This window comes from Macaca fascicularis, chromosome 11 (assembly GCF_037993035.2).
Source record: "Macaca fascicularis isolate 582-1 chromosome 11, T2T-MFA8v1.1".
In the NCBI taxonomy this organism is placed as follows: Eukaryota; Metazoa; Chordata; class Mammalia; order Primates; family Cercopithecidae; genus Macaca; species Macaca fascicularis.
Window position 1 is genome coordinate 102,134,762 of NC_088385.1, and position 24,037 is coordinate 102,158,798.

The following is a 24,037-nucleotide window of genomic DNA, read 5'->3' on the forward strand; positions in this document are numbered from 1 at the left end:
AGCCAACACACACATTCTTTATATACTGTTAGTAAAAGGTTAGACTGTTTTAACCTTCCTAGAAATCATTTGCCAATGTATACCAAGAGCCTTAAAAATGTTCATATTCACTGGCTCAAAAATTTATTCAATTTTCTTCCATTCAACAAATACTTGTTGAATGCTTACTATGGGCCTGGCATTCACAGAACGACTTACAGAACTAAATCACATCCTTATTCTTCAACTTCAGACCATCAGTGCTGCTTTAATGGCAAAGGAACAAAGTTTTAATCCCTTCCCTTGGTATTCATTCAATATTTATTATGCTTTCACAAGGTGTCTGGCACTGTGAACACAAGGGAGAGTTCTTTTATAATCCGACTTCCCCCATTCTCATTTCCTGTCACTCTCAAGAGGGGGCCTCTTCAGGTCAAACTATCATGTGCTTTATTCCCCAACATATTCCTACTTTCTCCCTCATTTAAATCCCACCTGACCTTTAAGATTTGGTTCAAGCCAGGGCTCCTGCCTGTAATCCCAGCACTTTAGGAGGCCAAGGCATGTGGATCACCTGAGGTCAAGAGTTCAAGACCAGCCCGGCCAACATGGTGAAACCCCATCTCTACCAAAAATACAAGAATTTAGCCGGGTGTGGTGGATGGTGCCTGTGGTAACAGCTACATGGGAGGCTGAGGCAAGAGAATCGCTTGAATCTAGGAGGCGGAGGTTGCAGTCAGCCGAGATCGTACCATTGCACTCCAGCTTGGGAAACAAGAGCAAAACTCCGTCTGGGGAAAAAAAAAAAAAAAATTTGGTTCATAGTTTTTCACCTAGTCTTTCTTCAAGGGTCTAGCATTTATTGTGTAGACTAAGGTTGTTAACTAGGATTCAGAAAAAGATTTGTTAACTCCTAATATTGTATGTAAATTTTATCTAAAGGTACATTTTTCTAGAGACAGTTCATAAAAGACTTTAAGAGGCTGCAGATGGTCTTGTGACTGAAAAAAGGCAACGAATTATATTTATCCTATTATTTATTGTATGCTGTTTTGTTTTTATTCCCCAAGAGTAGAGATTATACACTGTGTGGCAGACACCCAGATGGTAGATATTTTGGGGATGTTTGCTCCCTCAAAATCCCTCCTTAGGATGCAGTGCCTGTAATTCCAGCTACTCAACAGGCTGAGGCAGGAGGACAGCTTGAGACCAGAGACCAGTCTGGACAACAAAATGAGGCCCTCCACCATTTCTATAAAACAAACAAAAAAAAAACCCTTCCTAGAAGACACTAACATGCCCCTTGAAAGACTAAGATTAGCAACATTCCATGCGACCCACTTTTTTTCTTTTTTGAGATGGAGTTTCGCTCTTGTTGCCCAGGCTGGAGTGCAATGGCGCGATCTCTGCTCACAGCAACCTCCGCCTCCCAGGTTCAAGCGATTCTCCTGCCTCGGCCTCTGGAGATGATGGGATCACAGGCGTGCGTCACCACGCCCGGCTCATTTTGTATTTTTACTACAAACGGGGTTTCTCCATGTTGGTCAGGCTGGTCTCGGACTCCTGACCTCAGATGATCCGCCCGCCTAGGCCTCCCAAAGTGCTGGGATTACAGGTGTGAGACACCGCGCCCAGCCACGACCCACTTTTAATGATAGAAATACACATCGCTTTTTCAGATTTACTAACTGGACTTAAAGCAGTTTAAAAACAATCATCGACCGGGCGCGGTGGCTCACGCCTGTAATCCCAGCACTTTGGAAGGCCGAGGTGGGTGGCTCACGAGGTCAGAATATCGAGACCATACTGGCCAACATGGTGAAACCCCATCTCTATCAAAAAAAAAAAAAAAAAAAAAAAAAAAAAATTAGCTGGGTGTGGTGGCTCCTGCCTGTAGTCCCAGCTACTCAGGAGGCTGAGACAGGAGAATCGCTTGAACCCGGGAGGTGGAGGTTGTAGCAAGCGGAGATCGCGCCACGGCACTCCAGCCTGGGTGACAGAGAGAGACTCCCTCTCCAAAAAAAAAAAAAAAAAATCGAGTATCACCAACCACACAGCAGAAATGGTTCAAAAAACCTCAAAATTGAAGGTCTATTTACAACGTCTAGAGGTATTAAACCCTAAAGGCCTTAATTTTAGGTCTTTTGCTTTTGCTTTCCGGTTACTTTTTTAAAGACTGACCTACTTACTGAAGATTATGGGACAACTTGGCAACATTCATACTGCACAAAAATGGTATCTGCACGAGCTGAAAGAAGAATTTCTTAACAAAAGAGCTATCTATCGGAAGCTTGGACATGTCCCCTACAGTGAGGACCCCGGGGCCGTTCCGTATCTTCTGAAAAGATCCAGGTCCACAGGCAGCGACGACCCTGGCCCGATTTGTCGTGAGAGAAAAGTGAAAGTGGAGGGCGTCATTCTGTCCGTCCCGTGAAAGCATGAGAGTTAGGCAGGGGATGCAGGCCGGGACCTGCGGCCACTAGCCGGGGGTCGGCCTCTCCCGGGACTCACTCGTTCCGGCGTTAGCCGTGCGCCTTCGAGGCCCCGACGCTGCGCGCGGCTCCCCGGGGCGGGGGAAACTGCGGCACCGCGGAAGCTTTCCCTGCAGGTTAAAGGTCAGAGGCGCTGCGATGAGCGCACTGGGAGAGGCAGTTGTGTGCTCCGAGCCGCTCGGCGTCCGGCCCCGCGTCCCGCCGCCCCGCCTCTCCGGGGACCCAGAGCATTCGGCGCCGCCGCTCCGCGCTCCCAGCCCAACTCCAGCAGCCCAAAGCGGCGCGCCCAAACTGAACGGCCCCGCTGGCCGCAGGATGCCCTGGGAGCGCGTCCGTTGGCCGTTGGGGTGAAGGGCACCCCCCGTCCCCCGCCCCCGACGCGGTCGCTGGTGTCCCCACCCAGCGCTTCTTACCGGCGCTTTTGCGCCCCGCTGACTCCGGCGTCGGGCGCCGACGCGACAGTCCCGCGGTTGCCACTGCTGGATTGGGGGGCGCTCCGGAAAGAGAGGTTGAAGGAAGCCCACGGGAGGGGGGATCGAGATTCACGGCGGAGGGAGCTTTCTGTGTTTGGGTATTTGGGAGGGTCAGAGTTCGTGACCCCTTTCTTGGCTCGGCGGCGCGCTATCACGCCAGCGCCTGCGCATTAGCGACGGGGAGAAGCGGCGAGAGGAGGTCGTGACGTTCCCAGGGTGAGGTGGAGGGATCAGAGGGCCGAGCAGCGGCTCTGTGAGTCCACTGCCCCCTTTTGGCTTGGAGGCAGAGTGCCCCGCCAGAGCTACGCGTCCCCAGCCAGGTACTTTTTGCAGCCACGTGCAAAGGTTTAAGCACTGTTTGCCAAAGGTGGGCATTAGGGGAAGTTTTGAGTCAACGTTTCAGATTTGAGTAATAACCCTCTGGGTCTTAGGCATATCTGTTTCTAATTTCTGGAAAACTGGGCCCTGGATAGAGTCCAATCATATTTAAACTTTATATATAATGACAAGCTGAGGCCGACTCATGCAAATGGTAAGGCAAAGTTTCATTATAAAACTGTTGTGAGTAGAGAGACATAATGGCTAAACAGGGCAAGAATGTAGTCACTAGAGACTGGGCACGGTAGCTCACGCTTGTAATCCCAGCAAGTTGGGAGGCCAAGGCGGACGGATCACTTGAGCCCAGTTGTTCGGGACCAGCCTGGCCAACATGGCGAAACCCCGCCTCTACAAAAAAATTAGCCGGTCCTGGCGCGTGCCTGTCGTCCCAATTACTTGGAGGCTGAGATGGGAGGATCACCTGAGTCGAGACGGCAGTGAGCCAAGATCACACCACTGCACTCCAGCCTGGGTGACAGAATGAGTCTCTCTCTATATATATTTATTTTTTTTCCACATCCTCTCTCTCTATATAGTGTGTGTGTTTGTGTGTGTGTATATGAAATCCTCAATGGCCGTTTTATTGTCTGTTTTGCTCCGTGATGTATTACCAAGCGCATAGGACTGCTATCAATAATGATGTATGAAACGAAAACCAGGCAGGTGGCTGCTGGGAGGCCAAGGCAAGATCACTTTGGGCCAGCAGTTGGAGACTAACTTGGGCAAGATAACAAAACCCTGCCTCTACAAAAAAAAGTTTTCAAATTGTGAAGAGACATTGGATGGAACATCGCATTCTAATAGTGGCCACCTGTAGCAGCAAGGTGTGGCAGGAATAAATGCCCTGTGTGCAAAGTACTCTGCGCTTTAGATTTTGAAGCATTCTTGAAATTTCTATTTTTTTTTTAATCTCCTTTGTTTTACCATGAAATTTCTATTTAACCTAGCTTAGATCGGCACTGTAGGAAAGCAGCCACAAACTCAGGGCAGAAATCCAAGGAAGGAAAAACAATTGCTGGGAATGAGAACATCTCTGTTATTTCTCTTTGGAACTCGGCAGACGGACAGAGATCAAGGCATGAAACAATCCCTAACAAGTAAAAATATGCTTTATCCCTCATTAGAAATCCACCTCTGCTGAGCACAGTGGCTTCTGCCCCCAGAGCTTTGGGAGGCTGAGGTAGGAGACTTGCTTGATGCCAGGAGTTTGAGACCAGCCTGGGCAACATAAACTCCATCTCTTAAAAAAAAAAAAAAAAAAAAAAAGGGCATGGGGGTACAGGCCTGTATTCCTAGTTACTGAGGAGGCTGAGGTGGGAGGATTGCTTGAGCCCAGGAGTCTGGTCCAGTGTTGGCACCATTGCATTCCAGCCTGGGCGAGAGTGAGATTTTTATTTTTTTTTCAACCTCTACCTTTGAGCATTATTTGTTGTGTATTTGGTTTGGTGTTAAGGGAAACCCCCTATCAATACCATAAGCTGGTCCCAAAGGTGAAAATTATGAAAGTATAGTCACGTCAGGGACATGTTCTGAGAAATGAGTCCTTAGGCAATTTCATCATTTTATGCTCATCATAGAGTGTACTTACACAAACCTAGACGGTCTAGCCTAGACACACCTAGGCTGTATGTAGTCTGTTGCTCTTAAGTCACAAACCTAGGACAAACCTGTACAGCATGTTACTGAATACTGTAGGCAGTTGTAACATAGTGGTAGGTATTTGTGTATCTAAATATATATATAAACATAGAAAAAGTACAGTCAGTCCTTTAAGAAAAAGAAGTGCAGTAAAAATAGAGGACTATAATCTTATGCCACCATTATCATATATGTGGCCTTTGACTGAAATATTGTTACGCAGTGCACGATTGCACTATAGGCCCAATGGATACAGGCAATCTGAGACCTCTTCACTATTCTTCGTGGAGAATATGTATGCCTGTAGTGATGCTTGTGGTTATCCCTTATCACCCAATTAATTCACTTAAGTCACTGTAAGTTGACTTGTTAAAACTTGGAAGTAGAAGCCATTTTGGGAACATCATTTGTAGGTGAAGAAGTGTTTCCATTAATTATGCTTCAGGAAAAGAGGTAAATGAAGTTCATCTTTATTTCTTTTTGAGATAGAGGCTCACTCTGTTGCCCAGGCTGGAGTGCAGTGGCATGATCTCAGCTCACTGCAACCTCCGCCACCTGGGTTCAAGAGGTTCTCGTGCCTCAGCCTCCCGAGTAGCTGGGATTACAGGCGCACACCACAATGTCTGGCTTTTTGTATTTTTAGTAGAGACGGGGTTTCACCATGTTGGCCAGGCTGGTCTCAAACTCCTCACCTCGAGTGATCCGCCCGCCTCGGCGTCCCAAAGTGCTGGGATTACAGGCATGAGCCACTGTGCCCAGCCGAAGTTTATCTTTACATGTGTGACTCTGGCCGAAGTTCATCTTTAAATGTATGATGCTGGCCAGGCTCAGTAGCTCATGCCTGTAATCCCAGCACTTGGGGAGACTGAGGGAGACAAAAAATTAGCCAGGCATGGTGGTGCACATCTGTAATCCCAGCTCCTCAGGAGGCGGAGGCAGGAGAATTGCTTGAACCCAGGAAGTGAAGGTTGCAGTGAGCTGAGATCACGTCATTACACTCCAGCCTGGGCGACACAGCAAGACTCTGTCTTGAGGGGGAAAAAAGTCATACCAACAAAATATATTAAATTTATTTTGTATAAATATAATACATATTAACATTATTTACAATGCCACTTTTTTTATTTATAAAGTATCTTTATATGGACAAAAAGATACAAACTATTATCATTTTAAGTACAAAGTATTTCTAGAAATACATTATAAGTCATTTAGAAAAAAACTATTTCAAGATTGGTTCTTACATGCTATGACCAACTCATATGAAAGAGCAAGTTGTTCTCCCTTCATTCCTTCCCCCACCCCAAAGGAAAAGGAATTTGATATTTAGGCTTAAAAAAAATTCCTACTATATCTTTAAAAAAAAAAAAAAACCCTACTCAAAACAATTATCTCTTATAAGGGAAAATGTCATAGATAAGATTTTCCTTTAGAAAATGACATTAAAAGTGGCATAAGCCCCAGAATGATATGTGTATTAGAGGCACTTCAAAAAAAAAATCAGAAGGGATCCATAGGAAGGAATTTAATTCAGCAAATACTGAGTGTCCACTGCATGCAAGGCACCCTGCCAGATGCTGTGGGGGAAATCTCAAATGCATTAGTTGTCCTTAGGGATAGAAGGTGCTAAGCACCATACAAAAGATTATAAACTAAAGGCTGTGTGGGGGTTGCAGGAAGGAGACAGGATCTAATCTGGAGGAATAGGGGAGAGAAAGACTAAGGGTCAGCTATCACAGAGAAGTCTTGGATAAGCAGTCAGAGATGCGGATGGGTGAATGAAGAAAACAAAAGGAAACTGTGAACAGAGAAAGTTTGGGTCAGAGTACAAAGCTGGAGTGTATGGCAACTGAGGAAGTATTCCATGCCAAGTCACTGGGAAAGCCACCGAAGCATGTAAAAGTGGGGATGAAACTAGATTAGAGCTACGTTGTTGGAAGATTGCTCTGGCAGTGTTTAAAATGGGATCACACAATGGCATTGGAATTAGAAGTTATTGCAATAATGGGAGCAAGTAACAAGGACTTGAACTAGGGCCTATGTAATAACGGCAGGGCAATGAGGATGGAAAGGATACAAGAGTAATTGCAGAGTCTTGTTGAGAGTTGGAGGCAGATTCTGGAGTCTCAAATGGTATCTTTCTCTTACAGAAGAAAATAAACAGATTTGAATGGGAAGAAAGTTGAGTTTTATTCATGTAAAGTCTGAGATGCTTGAGGACTCACAGATAGCCAATAAGTAGTTACAAATGGAGCTCTGCAGGATAGTGGAGAGAGATCGTCTAAAGTCCAGGTTACAATGTGGATATTTTCAGGCTGTGTTGGAGTTGTAGATGACAAGAATCCTGTCCTTTATTCAACTGAACAAATATTTTCTCTTTAAAGACCCAGAAAGCCAGGCCTGGTGGTGCATGCCTCTGTAGTCCCAGCTATTCCAGAGGCTGAGGTGGGAGGATTGCTTGAGCCCAGGCATTTGAGTTCAGCATGGGTAACATAGCGAGACCCGGTCTCTTAAAAATGAAAAAGACCTAGGGCAGTATTATGAAAGACAGTGATATTAAGTACACTGCCTTCAAGGAGTGTGCAGTACAATAAGAAAAACAGAATGTATATCTCTGGAAATCCCACTGACTACATTTGACTAAAATGGACCTCAAACTTTTCAAAACCTGAGCACAATGGAAGCACACTCCAAAACATACCAACATCTGCTGTGATATATAACATTTACATTTTAACTAAATTACCAAATAGAAGACTTTCCCCATGTCTAGATATATTCTATGAACCAAATATAAAATACACAGTCGGCTGACAATTATACTTTAAAACTGTCGCCTTCTCTTTGTTGTGTCATTATAGCTTTCATGTGAATCAAGGGTTGGTCTGATCTCATTTTAAGAAATGCAACTAAACACTCAAAAGAATCAAGCATCTTGGGCAACCAAAATACAATAGGGGGATGCTGCCTACATTACAGAAAAAGGGAAAAGCTATTGGAAAGAGGTTCGGAAATGTGGATGATGCCAGAGATAGTTACTCTCATTTTCTTAGGACTCTGATGGGTCCTAAACATTTATAGCTGCCACAGATAAAGGTGGAGTACTAGTTGGGGACACTCACTAACAATGCCAGCTTTTCCCTGGTTCATCTACATTATGCTTAGCATCATTTTAGCTTAGCTTTATAAAGGCCCTACTCTCTCCTCCTTATGAATTAAAAGGAGATACCTGAAAAAGGGTTTGATGGAAGCACAGGCACACTTATCTGTATAATAAATACAGTATCCTTGGAATCTACATACTATTTATACTTTTCTCCCCATTTATAGACTGCACCCAACATCATTTTTCCTCTAAAATATTAGCTATCAAAATATACTTTTATAGTTTTTTTTAAACAATAAATTGCATATAATTAGGTTCTTAGTTGACACTGAATGAGCCAAGTTATATAAATAACAATTGATCGGCTTCAGTAAGTTATGAAGGACTCATAAAGGGGCAGGGGAATGTGATACTATTCCACATTTAAAACATCTTTTTGGGAGAAGGAAAATTGGATAGCTTCCACAGAGACTAAACATTTTTCTAAACCCTCCATGGGGCTAAGCCAATAGCAAATACAATCACATGCATTTTACATGTAATTAAAGAGACTGTAAGTTTGTGCCAGGTTTCTTCCCTCTCTCACTCTCTTTAGATTTAGAACTGGTTCATGATTCAGCCAGGTCTTGGAAGGTAGAATAGCCTGGCTGATATTTTTTAGATTCTAAGGCTTACGCCAAACCTTGTAGTCAGAAGGCTGAGAGCTCAAGAGGAGGGAAAGAAAACCCACATAACTTGTCTTGCGAAATGCCAGACTGAATGCAGCAGAAAGAAACACTTTATAAGGTATAACTTTGGCCTCCAAAAAGAATACACTAAAAACTGCAACGATTTTAACATGGAAGCCTTACTTATGTGATCTTGATTATATAAAATTGAGCTACAAAGAAATTTTAGTGTAGTGTACCTGCTATGACAGAAAGGGGATGGCACGTTAGGATTGTGTATGAGGTTGCAACACATTTAAAATGACTCCATGGCAAGAAATAGCCACAAAAAACTATAGCAGCCAACTCTAGATCTAGTAGGGACTCTGGTGCTGCACCAAATAGCATTCAAAAGGCCCCAGAAAGGCACTCAGTAATCCTCATGGTTGCTGTTAAGGATCACACTGAATTAGGAAATCCTTTATTTAGAAGTAGAAAGGAAAATTCTTACACCCTTTAAATAAATATTCTATGGATAACCTTGCTGTTTAATTTTTTTTTTTTTTTTTTTTTTTTTGAGATGGAGTCTTGCTCTGTCGTCCAGGCTGGAGTGCAGTGGCACCATCTTGGCTCACTGAAACCTCCGCATCCTGGGTTCAAGCGACTCTCCTGCTTCAGCCTGCTGAATAGCTGGGACTACAGCCATGCACCACCACGACCGGCTAATTTTTGTATTTTTAATAGAGATGGGGTTTCACCATATTGGCCAGGCTGATCTCGATCTCCTGACCTCAGGTGATCCAGCAGCCTCGGCCTCCCAAAATGCTGAGGTTACAGGTGTGAGCCACCGCTCATGACCGTTAAGATAATTTATAGTTTAAACTTCGTTAATAAATTGTATATTGTCAACATCAGGGATGGCTTTTATCACCGTGTTATTTCATTTTGTTCTGCTAATCAACAATTTTATGTACAAGGTAGTGCATATGTTAAACAGTAAGTGCACCAGAATTATGAATCTAAATCTTTCCTAAGGAGGTGTGCTGATAACTGCTTAAAGGGAGAAAGGATTTTTTTTTTTTTTTAATTAGGAGGGAGGATATCAAAGTGGCAGAAAAGGACTTTTTTGAAAATGAATACTATACAATTTCAGTTATTACTGGCTTATAATTGTGCTTTTTCTGATATAGTAATTCCAGTTCCATTTGTAATGCAAAATATTTTTGGAAATGTAACATTACTTTTAGAGACAAATATCATCATTGACTTGGGCTCAAAACTCTTATAATAGCAGGGAATATTGTGTAACAATGCTTGCTATATTTTGCTGTTTTAAAAAATGATACATTTATGTTTGTTTTGAAGTGGTAGATTTTTTAAAAGATTAGACTTAAAAGCCCCAAGAGTTGGTTATTTGTGGTATTCTGCAAACAAAAACATCTTCACTCCTACTCATAGTTTTAAACAATTCCGATTCTATCCCTTTGCTATAATTCTTTGATGATGTAATATTAACTCTTGCCAAAGAGGCACCTAACAATAGAAATACTTTCGATAATTTACTGAAATTTCAGTTCAGTTACTGAGGTAGAAGCTGGCCGTGTTTTTCCACTAAAAGATACAAAAATTCACCCAAGTGTATTGATTCAAAGACATGCATTTTTTCATCAGCAGTTTTATAATAATCACAATTCCCAAACCAAGCACTTTGTGGAAATTTGCTCCTTGCTATGTGTTTTTTCCTTACAAAGACTTTTCACCAGTAAGAATGTTACAAAGTAAGGTAAGAAAACAGTGTGGACTATGTCACAAATAGTTAATATAGTATACAGTATTAAGATAGTTTTTCTGGTTTCTAAAGAAATGGTACTTTAGAATTCAGTGTGTCTCAGAAATAATTCTCACCATTAAGTAAACATCAAAATTTTAATAAATAACATAAATGAAAAAACAAACACCTTTTAAAAATTGCTTATACCTAACAAAACAATTTCTTTGATGAAGGGTCTGGTTGGCTTTATCTTGGCAGTGTTCATTTTTATACAATTTTCGAATTGCATTTACTCCATTCTGATGAAATTCCACCTCTTTGGAATCACAGAAGAGATGAAACCAATACTGCTACAATATTGTGCCTTCCTGAAATGCTTCTATCCACCTATTGAGAAGAGAAATCTGTTAGATTTGTAAAACCTAATCATCTGACATGTGAACACCATATAGATGACAGCTGGGCCTGTGGACCTCATTACCATAATAACGTAGGTAAGATCTTTTTTTTTTTTTTTTTTTGAGACAGTTTGGCTCTCGTTGCTCAGGCTGGAGTGCAATAGCACTATCTATATCTAGGCTCACTGCAACCTCCGCTTCCTGGGTTCAAGCGATTCTTCTGCCTCAGCCTCCCGAGTAGCTGGAATTAGAGGCATGTGCCACCACGCCCAGCTAATTTTGTATTTTTAGTAGAGATGGGGTTTTTCCATGTTGGTCAGGCTGGTCTTGAACTCCTGACCTCAGGTGACTCGCCCACCTCGGCCTCCTAGAGTGCTGGGATTACAGGTATAAGCCACCGTGCCTCGCCAGTAACATCTTTTCTTGTAGCAAAGTGGCCTTCTGCATACGTAGAACTACCATTTATTTGGTAATTTGGTCCAAAATTTAGCCTGGAAAGTGTGCTTCTCATTTCTGATAGGCATGAGGAAGGGACCATTTCATGTGTAAAAGTTCTATGAAGTCTTGATGCTACCCATTAATTTATTTTGGAAGTTGATATGTCAGTGAAGGCTTTATTACAGCTTCTTTTTTATCTGGAATTCGGACTCAGTGCTTTTAGGAACACTAGCTCCCTGTCTCCTCCTACCTTAACTCTAGCAACCAGAGTTTCCTTGTATATCCCCCAGTACAGATCTGTTTCAATATTTACAATTAAAAGGAATCTGGCATCTAGTGTTGATCAAAAGTTTGCATGCTAAATAAGAGCTTCTAGGCCAGGCACCGTGGCTCATGCCTGTAATACCAGTATTTTAGGAGGCTGAGGTGGGCAGATCACCTGAGGTCAGGAGTTCAAGACCAGCCTGGCCAACATGGTGAAACCCTGTCTCTACTAAAATACAAAAATTAGCTGGGCGTGGTGGTGCGCACTTATTATCCCAGCTACTTGGGAGGCTGAGGCAGGAGAATTGCTTGAACCCGGGAGGCAAAAGTTGCAGTGAGCTGAGATTGTACCACTGAACTTCAGCCTGGGGAACAGAGCAAGACTCTGTCTCAGAAATAAAATAAAAATAAAGATAAAAAAATTTAAAAAAAAAAAAAAAGCTTCTCAAAGTTTCACAGATGTCTTTCCAAAATTCTTTAGTCTCAAAGTCTAACCTGACAATATACATAGCTGCAATTATTCAGAAGATACTTGGGAGTAGTCTTTTTCCTCACTACTAATGTAATTGCTTCTGAACTTTTTTTCTGAGACGGAGTCTCGCTCTGTCACCCAGGCTGGAGTGCAGTGGCCGGATCTCAGCTCACTGCAAGCTCCGCCTCCCGGGTTCACGCTATTCTCCTGCCTCAGCCTCCCGAGTAGCTGGGACTACAGGCGCCTGCCACCTCGCCGGGCTAAGTTTTTGTATTTTTAGTAGAGACGGGGTTTCACTGTGTTACCCAGGATGGTCTCGATCTCCTGACCTCGTGATCCGCCCGTCTCGGCCTCCCAAAGTGCTGGGATTACAGGCTTGAGCCACCGCGCCCGGCCAGCTTCTGAACTTTTTTTTCTTTCTTATGGAAACCTCATTTCGTACGTTATTATTTTATGTAGGCTGGGCATGGTGGCTAACACCTGTAATCCCAGCACTTTGAGAGGCTGAGATGGGTGGACTGCTTGAGCCCAAGAGTTTGAGACCAGGTTGGGCAACGCTGCGAGACTCTGTCTCTATTTAAAAAAAAAAAAAAAAAAAAAAGTACAGAAGAGTCTAGAGAACTATGAACACTTGAAATCACTCAGTTTAATTAGTAAAAGCAACCTATAACAGATTCAGTTCAAATTTTAAGGAATTTTCAAAAATTTAATATTGAACATAAACAGCATATGTTATACTGCCATAGCAAGACTTTAAAAAACTCCCCAAATTTTCCACTAAAATTAATACATTTTAATAGTCTGTCATGTGTTTCAGAAAGCAATCCATATGATATTAATAAAGAGAAACTTATAATTTAGCCTGGGTCGATCTAAATTACAAGTAATCTGATTTCCTTTACCCAACTACACGTAATTTTGTCTTGGTGGCATTTCTATCTTGTCAACTCAATGACATAAGCAAAAAAAGACATATATTGAAAAGCGGTAATTTTTTTCAGTTTGATGAATACAGATGAAAATTATAAGAAAGCTAGTATCTGACAGAATCTTATGGCAATTACTATTTTGTCTAAATAATTTTTATAGAAAAGATAGTTAAGTGACATAATTTTAAAATATTCTCCAGTAGCCAAAAGAAAATGTTTGGAAGAATAGCTATGTACTGTTGGATATCCTAAAATAGACTGAAAAGAGTCTTATAGAGTGTGTGTAACATTGTGCCTGGCTGGTACTCAGGATGTGTGCAATCCTGGTACATTAATCTTAACTGCCTTAAGAAACTAAAAGCCTTGCTTACTCAAAGCATTCTTTTTTATTTTCATGCACTTTTAAGCTTGTGGAAAACACCTCTTCCTGAAAACAAAAATGTATTATTTTGTGAAGCCAAAGTAAAGAGTCAAATGAAAGAGAGATAAACTGAACTATTTTGTTCGAAAGAGACCTAATTTCACAGAGATAGATATGCATCTCTATGTTAAGCAAACTAATAACATCTAAGTAAAGATTCTTGCTGGAATTCTGAAGAGACTGTTTCAGCCTTTGCCATCTAAACTGATAGCCATTTCCTTTTACTCAGTCACTAGGAACAGCATGGGAGTCTCTTAATGTGTTTGACCTTTTCCCCAAAGAAGTTAGCGAGCAGCTGTTTAAACTCCTGCTGTTCATGGCACAATTGAATCGCTGGATTGCCAAAGTCCTGGAATGTTTCAAGGGAAGATTCTTACCCTCATAGAAGGAGAGGTCAAATGCCTTGGCTTTCCTTCCTTTCAGCAGAGCAGCATCACGCTGCTTCCTCTGAAGTCATGTGTAGACAAAATACTTTATATAGGACTACCTATTTTCTTTTCCCCTCTGCCTCCTGAAAATATTCCAGATACCCTTGCCTTGTCTTTAAAACAATTCTGAAGAGTTTGAATAATATGTTAAATCTTTCTAATTAGAATTTCTGATTTAAATTTTGAGTTGTCTCCATGCCTTAAAGTAGGTCATTTTACAAGCAACCATTAAAAAACTGAAATCTCATAAATAAAAGAAAAATATGGCCAGATTACTTACTTCTGGGCTGAATGAGCATCCTCTGCTTTGAATAAATAAAATAACATGTTTTTGTGCCGTAACTGAAATACTTTAGACTCTGAATTCTCATCTTTAACTTGAATAACAGTGAATCCTAATAAAGGCTGACTCTCCAAAGCGGCCACGTCCTAATTTAAAAACACACAAATGGAGAAACGTTTTTAGATTGAGACAAAATTCAGATTTGAAAACTCTTGATCTACATAGCTCTAATTTAATTTCAGTTATTCACATATAAGGTAATAATTCTAACAACTTATTCATTTTTCATTTACTCAACAATACGCATTGAGCCACTCCCTCCCTAAGTACCCTACATGCCAGGCACTGTGGCACAGAATTTTTGGCATGTTCACATCTACTGAATTTCACAATATCCTCACTAAACCAAGGAAGGCACGTGATTATATTACTTTCATTTTATGGATGCAGAAAGTAAGCTATTTACCTGGATCCCACTAAGGAAAAGTGTGGACCCTAGAGCAGTGTTTTCATAGGATGGTGGAACACAGGGTGATCAGATAGGAGAAAAGGACAGAATTAGAGTAAACTGCTAGAAATTGTTTATCATCCAGAAAAGTCTATCTTATCTATGCTGCTGTCAGATCAATGCAATCTGAGGATGACAGTAAAGGGAATATCACCCAAGAGAGCTTGGCAGAAAGAAACACAGCTCTGCCTTTTTTTTTTTTTTTTTTTGAGACAGAGTCTCTGTTGCCCAGGCTGGAGTGCAATGGCACGATCTTGGCTCACTGCAATCTCTGCCTCCTGGGTTCAAGCAGTTCTCCTGCATCACCCTCCCAAGTAGCTGGGATTACAGGCACTCCACAAATATTTTGTATTTTTAGTAGAGACAGGGTTTTGCCATGTTGGCCAGGCTAGTCTCGAACTCCTGACCTCAGGTGATCCATCCCTCTTGGCTTCCCAAAGTGCTGGGATTACAGGTGTGAGCCAATGCACCTGGGTGCAGCTCTGCCTTTAGTAAAGTAATTAGTAGTTACACGACACACAAAAAATTGTATTTTAATAATATAGAAAATTCCTAACACATTTGAGAAAGAGCTCTCCAGGTACAAAGCAAGAACACTGTTCACATTAAAAATTAACAGCAACAACACTTCCCCCATCCAAAAGCAAAGCAAAAAATTATATGTAAAACAAACGAATTTTAAAATACTGTAATTACTTCCAGTTGGCATTAGAAAACCCCAAATTACTCATCTTTAGATTTCAGATCTTACCTCACTTGCAGCATATGTATATAGTACTTTATTTTTTATGACAAACCAAAAGTGTTTCCAGGGTTTTTTATTGCCCTTTGATCTGTACAAGTAGCCACTCATAGAAGAATCCTCTGTGTTTGCTGATACCTAGATAAGAAATCCCATGCAAAGTTTAATGGTTTTCAGACAAATTATAACAGCAAATTATTTGTAACCAATAGGTGCTGAAAACAATAACTGTAATGACAGAATGTTTCAGAATGAAATATATTTTCAAAGTGCTACTATACAAATTGAACTCTGCTATTAACATGAGCATAAAAAAGAAAAAAAAAAACATGTTAGAGGCAGTTATAGAATTTTACTTGGTTTAACTGCCTGCACGCGTTTGCGTATGTTTCTTTGTGGGTTCATCTGTGTTTTCTGGGTTGGCAGGTGAAGAAAAATAGTTCCAGAAGACTAAAATGCTTTTCTAAAAGCTGGATTTGGGGACTGTATGTTTTTTATTGCTGTTATTTTGAGGCATCAGGGAAAATTATTTGAATTTTTAATTGTGTTCCTAAAAAACGTTTTGGACTTCTAAAAAACCATACAAACAGAATAATAAACAGAAAATTCTATTAAGGAAGCTCATTTTAAGAATCAATCTTTGCTTCCCAAATTATAGTCAGAAAGAAAACAGGCTAATTTTTACTTCATAAAAAGTTGAAAATGTTTTCATCTCTACGCAAAAAGACAGCAAGCATTTATTTATTTATTTATTTATTGACAGAGTCTTACTCTGTCACCCAGGCTGGAGTACAGTGGCAGAATCTTGGCTCACTGCAACCTCCACCTCCTGGGTCCAAGTGCTTCTCATGCCCCAGCCTCCGGAGTAGCTGGGATTACAGGCGTGTACCACCATGTCCAGCTAATTTTTGTGTTTTTAGTAGAGAGAGGGTTTCACCACGTTGGCCAGGTTGGTGTTGATTTGCCTGCCTTGGCCTCCTAAAGTGCTGGGATTACAGATGTGAGCCATTGTGCCTGGCCTATTGATTCTAATAATGGTCATTCAAAGTTGTGTTTTTTAAAATGTAGGAGTAGAGATATAAAAAAAAAAGGGCGAGGGAACTCTGGGCGATTGGCTGGGAACTATATCCACCCAGTGTCACCGATTTCTTCCTATCCAGGAAATGAGCAGATCCATCAATAAGAAATTTCTCAGCCTGGCCGAAAGGGGGAGAGAATGGTTGGCCCCACGATGCCACGACAACTGGAGGCAAAGAGGGTTGCTCAACGCCCCGCCTCACTGGAAAACAAAATCAGATATGGGACCTATATAGCGTGGCGGAGGCGGAGCGATAATTGTCGCGCTCTCACCCACTGCAGCTGCGCACAGTCGCATTTCCGTCCCCGCCCCTCAGATCCTGCAGCACCATCTGTCATGGCGGCTGGGCTGTTTGGTTTGAGCGCTCGCCGTCTTTTGGCGGCAGCAGCAAAGCGAGGGCTCCCGGCCACCCGCGTCCGCTGGGAATCTAGCTTCTCCAGGACTGTGGTCGCCCCGTCCGCTGTGGCGAGAGAGCGGGCCCCGGAACCGACCACACAGTGGCAAGAGGACCCAGAACCCGAAGACCAAAACTTGTATGAGAAGAACCCAGACTCCCATGGTTATGACAAGGACCCCGTTTTAGACGTCTGGAACATGCGAGTTGTCTTCTTCTTTGGTGTCTCCGTCGTCCTGGTCCTTGGCAGCACCTATGTGGCCTATCTGCCCGACTACAGGATGAAAGACTGGTCCCGCCGCGAAGCTGAGAGACTTGTGAAATACCGAGAGGCCAATGGCCTTCCCCTCATAGAATCCAACTACTTCCACCCCAGCAAGATCCAGCTGCCAGAGGATGAGTGACCAGTTGCTGAGTGGGGCTCAAGAAGTACCACCTTCCCCACCTCCTGCCTGCCATTCTGACCTCTTCTCAGAGCAGCTAATTAAAGGGGCTGAAAGTCCGAAAAAAAAAAAAAAAAAAAAAATTGGGATCTACCTTAGTAATGGTATGGCAGGCACACGCTTAAGGTGGCTTTCCATGACCCTTGCCATAGAGAGTCACATTGTTGTACATTCTTCTCCTTTTGAGTGTGGACAGGACCTATGACTTGCTTCTAACTAAGAATTTGGTGAGGGTGATAGGATGTCACTCCCATGATCATGCTACATTATATATGGCCCTGTCTTGTTAGGAAACACTCTAGAAATTTTCTTCCTTGCGGGCTTTTAACAACTAAGTAGCAATGTTGAGAGGCCCACATGGCAAGGAGCTGATGACCTCCAGCCAAAAGCTAGTAAGAAGCCAGGGCCCCCAGTCTTGCAAGTGCAAGGAAATGAGTTCTGTCAACAACCTAAATGAGTTTAGAAACAGACCCTTCCCCAGATGAGCCTCCAGATGAGAATTCAGTACTTGCCAAAACTTTGATTATAGCCCTGCAGAGGCCCAGCTAAGCCATGCCTGGACTCCTGAGATAATAAATGTATGTTGTTTTAAGCTGCTAGGTTTGTAGTAATTTATTATGCAGAAATGGAAAACTAATACAGGCGGGCCCTGTGAATTTTAAAAGTATATCTTTAATCCCATATTAATTGATGAATTATATTTCTTATAAATTTCATGAAAATAATTATATATTGTTTAGTGGAAAATTCAAGATCTAACATTAAGTTAGAAATATTTGTTAAGCAACAGCAAATTTCTATAAATACATCTTTATAAAGACTACCAAGTAATTTAAAAAACTAGAATTGTTTCCTATCTCAGTGAAAAAAAAAGAGGAAAAACCCAACTAAAATGTTTAACATTCAAATGAGATTTTGCTTAAAATATAGTTACATTGGAATCCTACCATGTTCTTATCTAAGTTGTTATTAATGTTGCTCAAAATATATTACATTTCTCCTTTATACCAATTTAGGATCAGTTTATTAGCCACACAAGAAGATCAACCATAATACTGAACAGCCATGACTAGACCTATATTTTTAAAAATAAAACTGGTGTTCACCAACTTAATCACCTGATACATAAAACATTTCTTCCAATGATTTGATTATTTACAAAGTAAATCAGGGTTGGGGGTCAGGGACTATAAAACTACATATTGGGTACACTGTATAAGGCTCAGGTGATGGGTGCACTAAAATCTTAGACTTCACCATTATACAACTCATCCGTGTAACCAAAACCCATAGGTACCCCAAAAGCAATTGAAATTAAGAAAAAAAAAATCCAACTCAAAAGATGTAGTCTGCCATTACTGAGAGTACTGAGGCTCTAAATGTAATTCTAAAAAGAGGAGTTTCTAAAAATATTTTAAACATTACTAGAATAAGAACACAACTTCCCTGTTCCTCAAAAAGTTAAACATAGAATAACCATATGAGCAAGCAATTCTACTTCTGGGTATATACCCAAGATAAATGAAAACATATGTCCACACAGAAATTTGCACATGAACATTTCTATCAGCATAATTCATAATAGCCAAAGGGTGGAAACAACCCAATATTCCACAAGAGCTGGATGGATAAACTGTAGTATACACAAACAATGAAATAGTATTCAGACATAACAAGAAACAGAGTATGGATACGTGCTATAATTTCCATGAACCTCTAAAACATTGTGTCTCAACTGGGAATATACTCGTAACTTTACATAAGAAACATGATCTTGATCAAATTTTTAGAGTTCTTTCCTGCCACTACGTATGCTAGAACACCTCCTCAGTAAAAAAGCAAGAGAACCAAATTAAAAACTACTCTGCTGGCCACAAAACCAGCCAGGTGGACCTCCTTAATAAACTGATCATAATGGAGTAGCCAAAATGGCAATGCTGTTTGTTCTTTGACACTTAAATTTGAGGAACCGGGATAGGGTATCAACGATGTCTGTGGATTACACCATTAGCAGGTCTAAGCATACAGGCTATTATCACTATTTAAAATTTTCTTTTAAAGGAAGTTTAAAGGAAAGACAACCTACTATCAGTGATATCAGCTGTGCATAACCAACCAACGCCTACAAATAAACCGTGCAGATCAGTAAAGGCTAACAAAATGCCCAAAATATTCTGTTGGATTTCTTCCCTCTGGCAAGGGTCCTGCTCAAAGTCATTTTTAAAAATTCATGTGTGTCCAACTTATCTTTACCTTCTATCACTGCTATTAAATGTTCTCTTAACCTTTCAACAGCCATTTTCTAAATGACTTAGGTCAGACGGGAGACCAAGCAAGACTGTGAGGCATCCGCCACATCCATCATCAGTATTAAAATTCATAACTTAATAGTTGTGGGAAATGACATCTTCCTTTATGAAAGAAAAACAGTGTATTATATGCATATGAATAATTCAGCCTCTATCACATTGCAAGTTTAATGGAAACACTTACTTCTTTGAGAGCAGCTGGGATTTTTTTCTGTTTCCTCCCTGATGGAATGCTATGTAAGACTGATGATAAGGCACTTGAAGGAGATTTGTGATTTCCAGGAGATCCAATCCTAGGGGAGTGCTGGTGATCTAGAACAAACCAGGCACACTTTGTAGGCAATGCTCAGCATTTTGCAATTCAATTTCATTCAAATCCATAATACTGTTGCATAAAATATCCATGGAAGGACACTAAGAAACAACATTGATAGCTCCTGGAAAAGGACAATGGATGGCTGGGAGCTGAGTGGAAGGCAGACTTTCTACTCTCTATGGTTTTATACTTTTTGAACTTTAAACCATGTGAAAGGATTACTCTTGCATGCCTTTAGAATTATGAAACGTGACTATACTACCAACTTAAAAAAAAAATCCAAAAAACCTTCCCTACTGACATAAACCCCAAAGAACCCTGGTATTGTTAAGTGTTTAGATACTAGACCAACTCCAATGAACAAAGTAGTTAAAAAGGGGCTATTGGATATGGATGAAGAAGTAATGAATTCTGATTGTAGAGGTTCAGGGAAACCTGAGAAGATAATAAGATAAAAGTTGGCTGGCCGGGCATGGTGGCTCACGCCTGTAATCCCAGCACTTTGGGAGGCCAAGGTGGGTGGATCAAGAGGTCAGGAGATCGAGACCATCTAGCTAACATGGTGAAACCCCGTCTCTACTAAAAATACAAAAAATTTAGCTGGGCGTGGTGGTGAGCACCTGTAGTCCCAGCTACTCAGGAGGCTGAGGTAGGAGAATGGAGGGAACCCAGGAGGCGGAGCTTGCAGTGAGCCGAGATCGCGCCACTGCACTCCAGCCTGGGCGACAGAGTGAGACTCCATCTCAAAACAAACAAACAAACAAACAAATAAAATAAAATAAAAGTTGGCCATGAAGGAATAAGTAGGAATTTGCCAGGTTAAAATAAACAGGAGGAATACTGCACACCAAGAGGTCAGTGTGAGCAAAGGCAGAGAGGTATGAAATTAAATCATCTATTTGGAGAATAATGAGACCAGATTAAAAAAGGGGGCTGGTTTGAAGGAAACTGGACTGTTGTTTATATGTTTTAGACTGGGGAGTGACATGAGCAGATTAAATTTGGAAAAACTGATTATATCTGGCAGTACTAAGGAGAAAGGACTAACAGCAGGAAAACTTGTTAGGAAATTGTTATAGTTGTCTAGATGAGAGATAACAAAGGCCTTATTAGGGCTGGGATGGAGAAATCAAGACAAAGATTTTTGACGATAAAATTGACAAGAGTTACTAACCAAATGTGTATAGGTGATGAGGAAGGAGAATTCAAAGACGAATTTTCAATGTCTGCAGTTTATACCATATACCCAGACTAACGGGAGGCACATAAAGGAAGAGATGGATGGGTCTTCTTGGAAAATGTATACAGACAATAAATTATTAATCTAGAAATATGTGCACTCTGAAATATCATGTCATCCACTTAGAAATTCCTCCTTGCTAATAAAAAGCTATCCTTCAGGGAAATGAAGAACAGACTTTTAAAAATTTAGATCCTGGCCAGGCGTGGTGGCTTATGCCTGTAATCCCAGCACTTGGGGAGGCTGAGGCAGGTGCATCATTTGACGTCACAAGTTCGAGACCAGCTTGGTCAACATGGTAAGACCCCCATCTCTACTAAAATACAAAAAGTAGCCAGGCATGGTCACGTGTGCCTGTAATCCCAGCTACTCAGGAGGCTGAGGTAGGAGAATCGCTTGAACCTGAGAGGTGGAGGTTGCAGATTACGTCACTATACTCCAGCCTGGGCAACAGTGGAAGACCCCATCTCAAAATAAATAAGTAAATAAATAAATAAAATTTAGATCCTACAGGTTTCAGGAATTTAACTAAAAATCTTTTCCCAAAACATAGACCTGAGCAGTCCTGCTAAGCTGCATTCATTTTACTGGAGGACACCTACAAATAAGGAGCAGGGAAATAGGAAGTATCATTTCGTGTTTGGTCAAAAAGCTGCACATTCAGATGTACATTAAAATCTCACTGAATCAGTTCAACTGACTAGAATTAAGCTAACGAAGTGCCACCTAATACGCTTCCACAGAGAATTACTTTACTTATAGGTAAAATGATTTGTAATGAGCACGCTATCATGTGAAACTATAGAGACTTCAAAATTACTTGAAAGTTAAAGTTCCCTTTTACTGTTTCAAGTGTTTTACCCTGTAATTACATTTCTACAGTTTTCTTAGCAAAACTTTTTATACAGACTAAAACCAAATTTCAGCCCAACCTCTCCCAGAATTACAACAAAATATGATTAAGAAAGCTTACTATAAATTTGGAGATAAGTATCAACAATCATATTGCTAATGTACCGAAGGTGTTTCTGTCAGAAGGTTGTTTGAAAACATCTGAGGAATAAAGGACTTTTCGGTTAAATCTTTACTTATATATTACCTAATTTCTGCAGTTCTTGGAAACAATGTTCACATACTCTTGCTGGTTGATTTTTCAGGTAATCTAAGCCATACTTATTGGATGAACAAGCTTGGCATACAATCTGAAAACACATTGGAATTACTCCATTAATTTCATTAGAATAACTTGTGTTTCCAAACCATAAAGTATGTTACAATTTACAGTGCCATCCACTTTTCAAAACAGTTTCAGAGTCACTGAGTCTCACTTTGTCTCAATAACAACTCTAAGGAGTTCAAGCATATAGTGAACTAATGCATGGTACCACCCTTGAAAGATGAAGGGGCAACAGATGATTACTTACAGAGAGCTGACTACATAAAATAATAAAGTCAAGGAATTAATACATGCAAAATGCTTAGAACAGTACCTGGCATGCAAAAAAGCCTGTGAGGTATACTGATCACCATCATTGTCACCATGATAATCATCACTGCTGCAGCAACGACCACGTCTCTGCTCCTCTACCAAGTTTTTGGGCTCCGTACTAAATGCTCTTTAAATAGAACCTCATTTAATCTTTAGAGTAACTCTCTGATGTCACTGTTTCTACACCCATTTTACTAATGAGATCATGAAGGCTTAGAAACATCACTAGGGATAACTTCAACGCTGAACATTCCCCCTACTGAATACTATAGATACTTAGTACTAGAGAGATGCAGTTTAAATAATAGCTGTAAATGTGAGGGCTGATTTAATTGTGGATTTGTTAGATTTCGTTTTTGAATCAAAGTTATTTATTACTGATGTTCTAATGTAACTCTGAAGTAGGAGGGTGGAAGTTCACTAAGAAGATTCCCCCTGCCCCTAAATATTTAGAGAAAACACCATTCATGTTTTCTACCATTAACATAATTGTTATTGTTATTCTTGAACTATAATGGTTTACGAGGGGAAATATGCTTCCTCACTATGTACAGCCTGGAGACAGTGAAGACCACAATGGAGATGGGTGTTATCCTCGCCAACCTTTCCACAGGCCCGGCAGTGGTGTCGTCTCCAGGTGAGAGTAAATTCACTTGTGCAGATCATACACATTGTGGCTCTGGTATCTGGAATCCAGATGGGAGCCTTCGACCCAAGAGGACTAACTTCCTCTTTATTTTCTGAGTCTGCCTGCGGAAGAAGAACAGCTTCTGATCATCTCCATGCACACTGCCTGCCTTTTTATTTGGCAGTGTCATCTCACACTACCACTAAGATGGGGATGAGGGCCAGGTGCAGTGGCTCACACCTGTAATCCCAGCATTTTGGGAGGCCGAGTCCGGCGCATCACATGAGGTGCGGAGTTCCTGACCAGCCTGGCAAACATGGTGAAACCCTGTCTCTACTAAAAATACAAAAATTAGCTGGGTATGGGGGCCAGTGCCTGTGATCCCAGCTACTCAGGAGGCTGAGGCAGGAGAATTACTTGAACCTGGGAGGCGGAGGTTGCAATGAGCCGAGATTGTGCCACTGCACTCCAGCCTGGGCGACAGAGTGGGACTCTGTCTCAAGAAAAAAAAGATGGGGATAAAATATGGGCTATTGGCTGAGAGAGGTGGCTCATGCCTGTAATCCCAGCACTTTGAGAGGCCAAGGCGGTCAGATCACAAGGTCAAGAGATCAAGACCATCCTGGCCAACATGGTGAAACCCCGTCTCTACTAAAAATACAAAAATTAGCTGGGCGTGGTGGCACGTGCCTGTAGTCCCAGCTACTCGGGAGGCTGAGGCAGGAAAATCGCTTGAATCCGGAAGGCAGAGGTTACAGTAAGCCGAGATTGTG

The 24,037-nt window shown here is 41.3% G+C and overlaps 3 protein-coding genes across 33 annotated transcripts in view; 1 reads left to right on the plus strand and 2 right to left on the minus strand.

Annotated features, from left to right (window-relative positions):
• NR2C1 (nuclear receptor subfamily 2 group C member 1) overlaps window positions 1-3,119 on the minus strand; it is a 51,049-nt gene extending 47,930 nt beyond the window's left edge. For 18 of the 24 annotated variants that reach the window (XR_012420510.1, XR_012420502.1, XR_012420509.1 and 15 more), the window contains exon 1: window positions 2,885-3,119. The gene's annotated coding sequence lies outside the window, so the exon portion shown is untranslated. Of the gene's footprint in view, window positions 1-1,320; window positions 1,848-2,160; window positions 2,563-2,884 lie in introns of those variants that run through there. The other 6 variants (XM_074007560.1, XM_005571884.5, XR_012420506.1 and 3 more) reach the window with 5 other exon arrangements.
• LOC102140374 (NADH dehydrogenase [ubiquinone] 1 beta subcomplex subunit 11, mitochondrial-like) lies at window positions 2,604-17,881 on the plus strand. 2 transcript variants are annotated; one of them, XM_074007563.1, is made up of 2 exons: window positions 2,604-3,476; window positions 16,528-17,881. In XM_074007563.1, the coding sequence occupies exon 2, from the start codon at window positions 16,584-16,586 to the stop codon at window positions 17,241-17,243; it is 660 nt and encodes a 219-aa protein (XP_073863664.1). In that variant the 5' UTR covers window positions 2,604-3,476; window positions 16,528-16,583; the 3' UTR covers window positions 17,244-17,881. The 2 variants fall into 2 exon arrangements, with proteins under 2 accessions (XP_073863664.1, XP_015286893.3); XM_015431407.4 differs by having other exon boundaries at window positions 2,604-3,264.
• FGD6 (FYVE, RhoGEF and PH domain containing 6) overlaps window positions 10,621-24,037 on the minus strand; it is a 132,282-nt gene continuing 118,865 nt past the window's right edge. For 3 of the 7 annotated variants that reach the window (XM_074007525.1, XM_005571888.4, XM_074007524.1), the window contains 6 exons: window positions 23,240-23,386; window positions 22,247-22,349; window positions 19,776-19,903; window positions 15,377-15,505; window positions 14,115-14,263; window positions 10,621-10,871 (listed from right to left, as the gene is read on the minus strand). In XM_074007525.1, coding sequence (XP_073863626.1) covers window positions 10,835-10,871; window positions 14,115-14,263; window positions 15,377-15,505; window positions 19,776-19,903; window positions 22,247-22,349; window positions 23,240-23,386 — 693 coding nt within the window. In that variant the 3' untranslated portion in view covers window positions 10,621-10,834. Of the gene's footprint in view, window positions 10,872-14,114; window positions 14,264-15,376; window positions 15,506-19,775; window positions 19,904-22,246; window positions 22,350-23,181; window positions 23,387-24,037 lie in introns of all 7 variants that reach the window. The other 4 variants (XR_012420495.1, XR_001483577.4, XM_045365725.2 and 1 more) reach the window with 4 other exon arrangements.

Excerpts from the sequence above, each read along its gene's own strand:
- LOC102140374 (XM_074007563.1), top strand. The coding sequence starts at position 16,584 with ATGGTTGGCCCCACGATGCCACGACAACTGGAGGCAAAGAGGGTTGCT.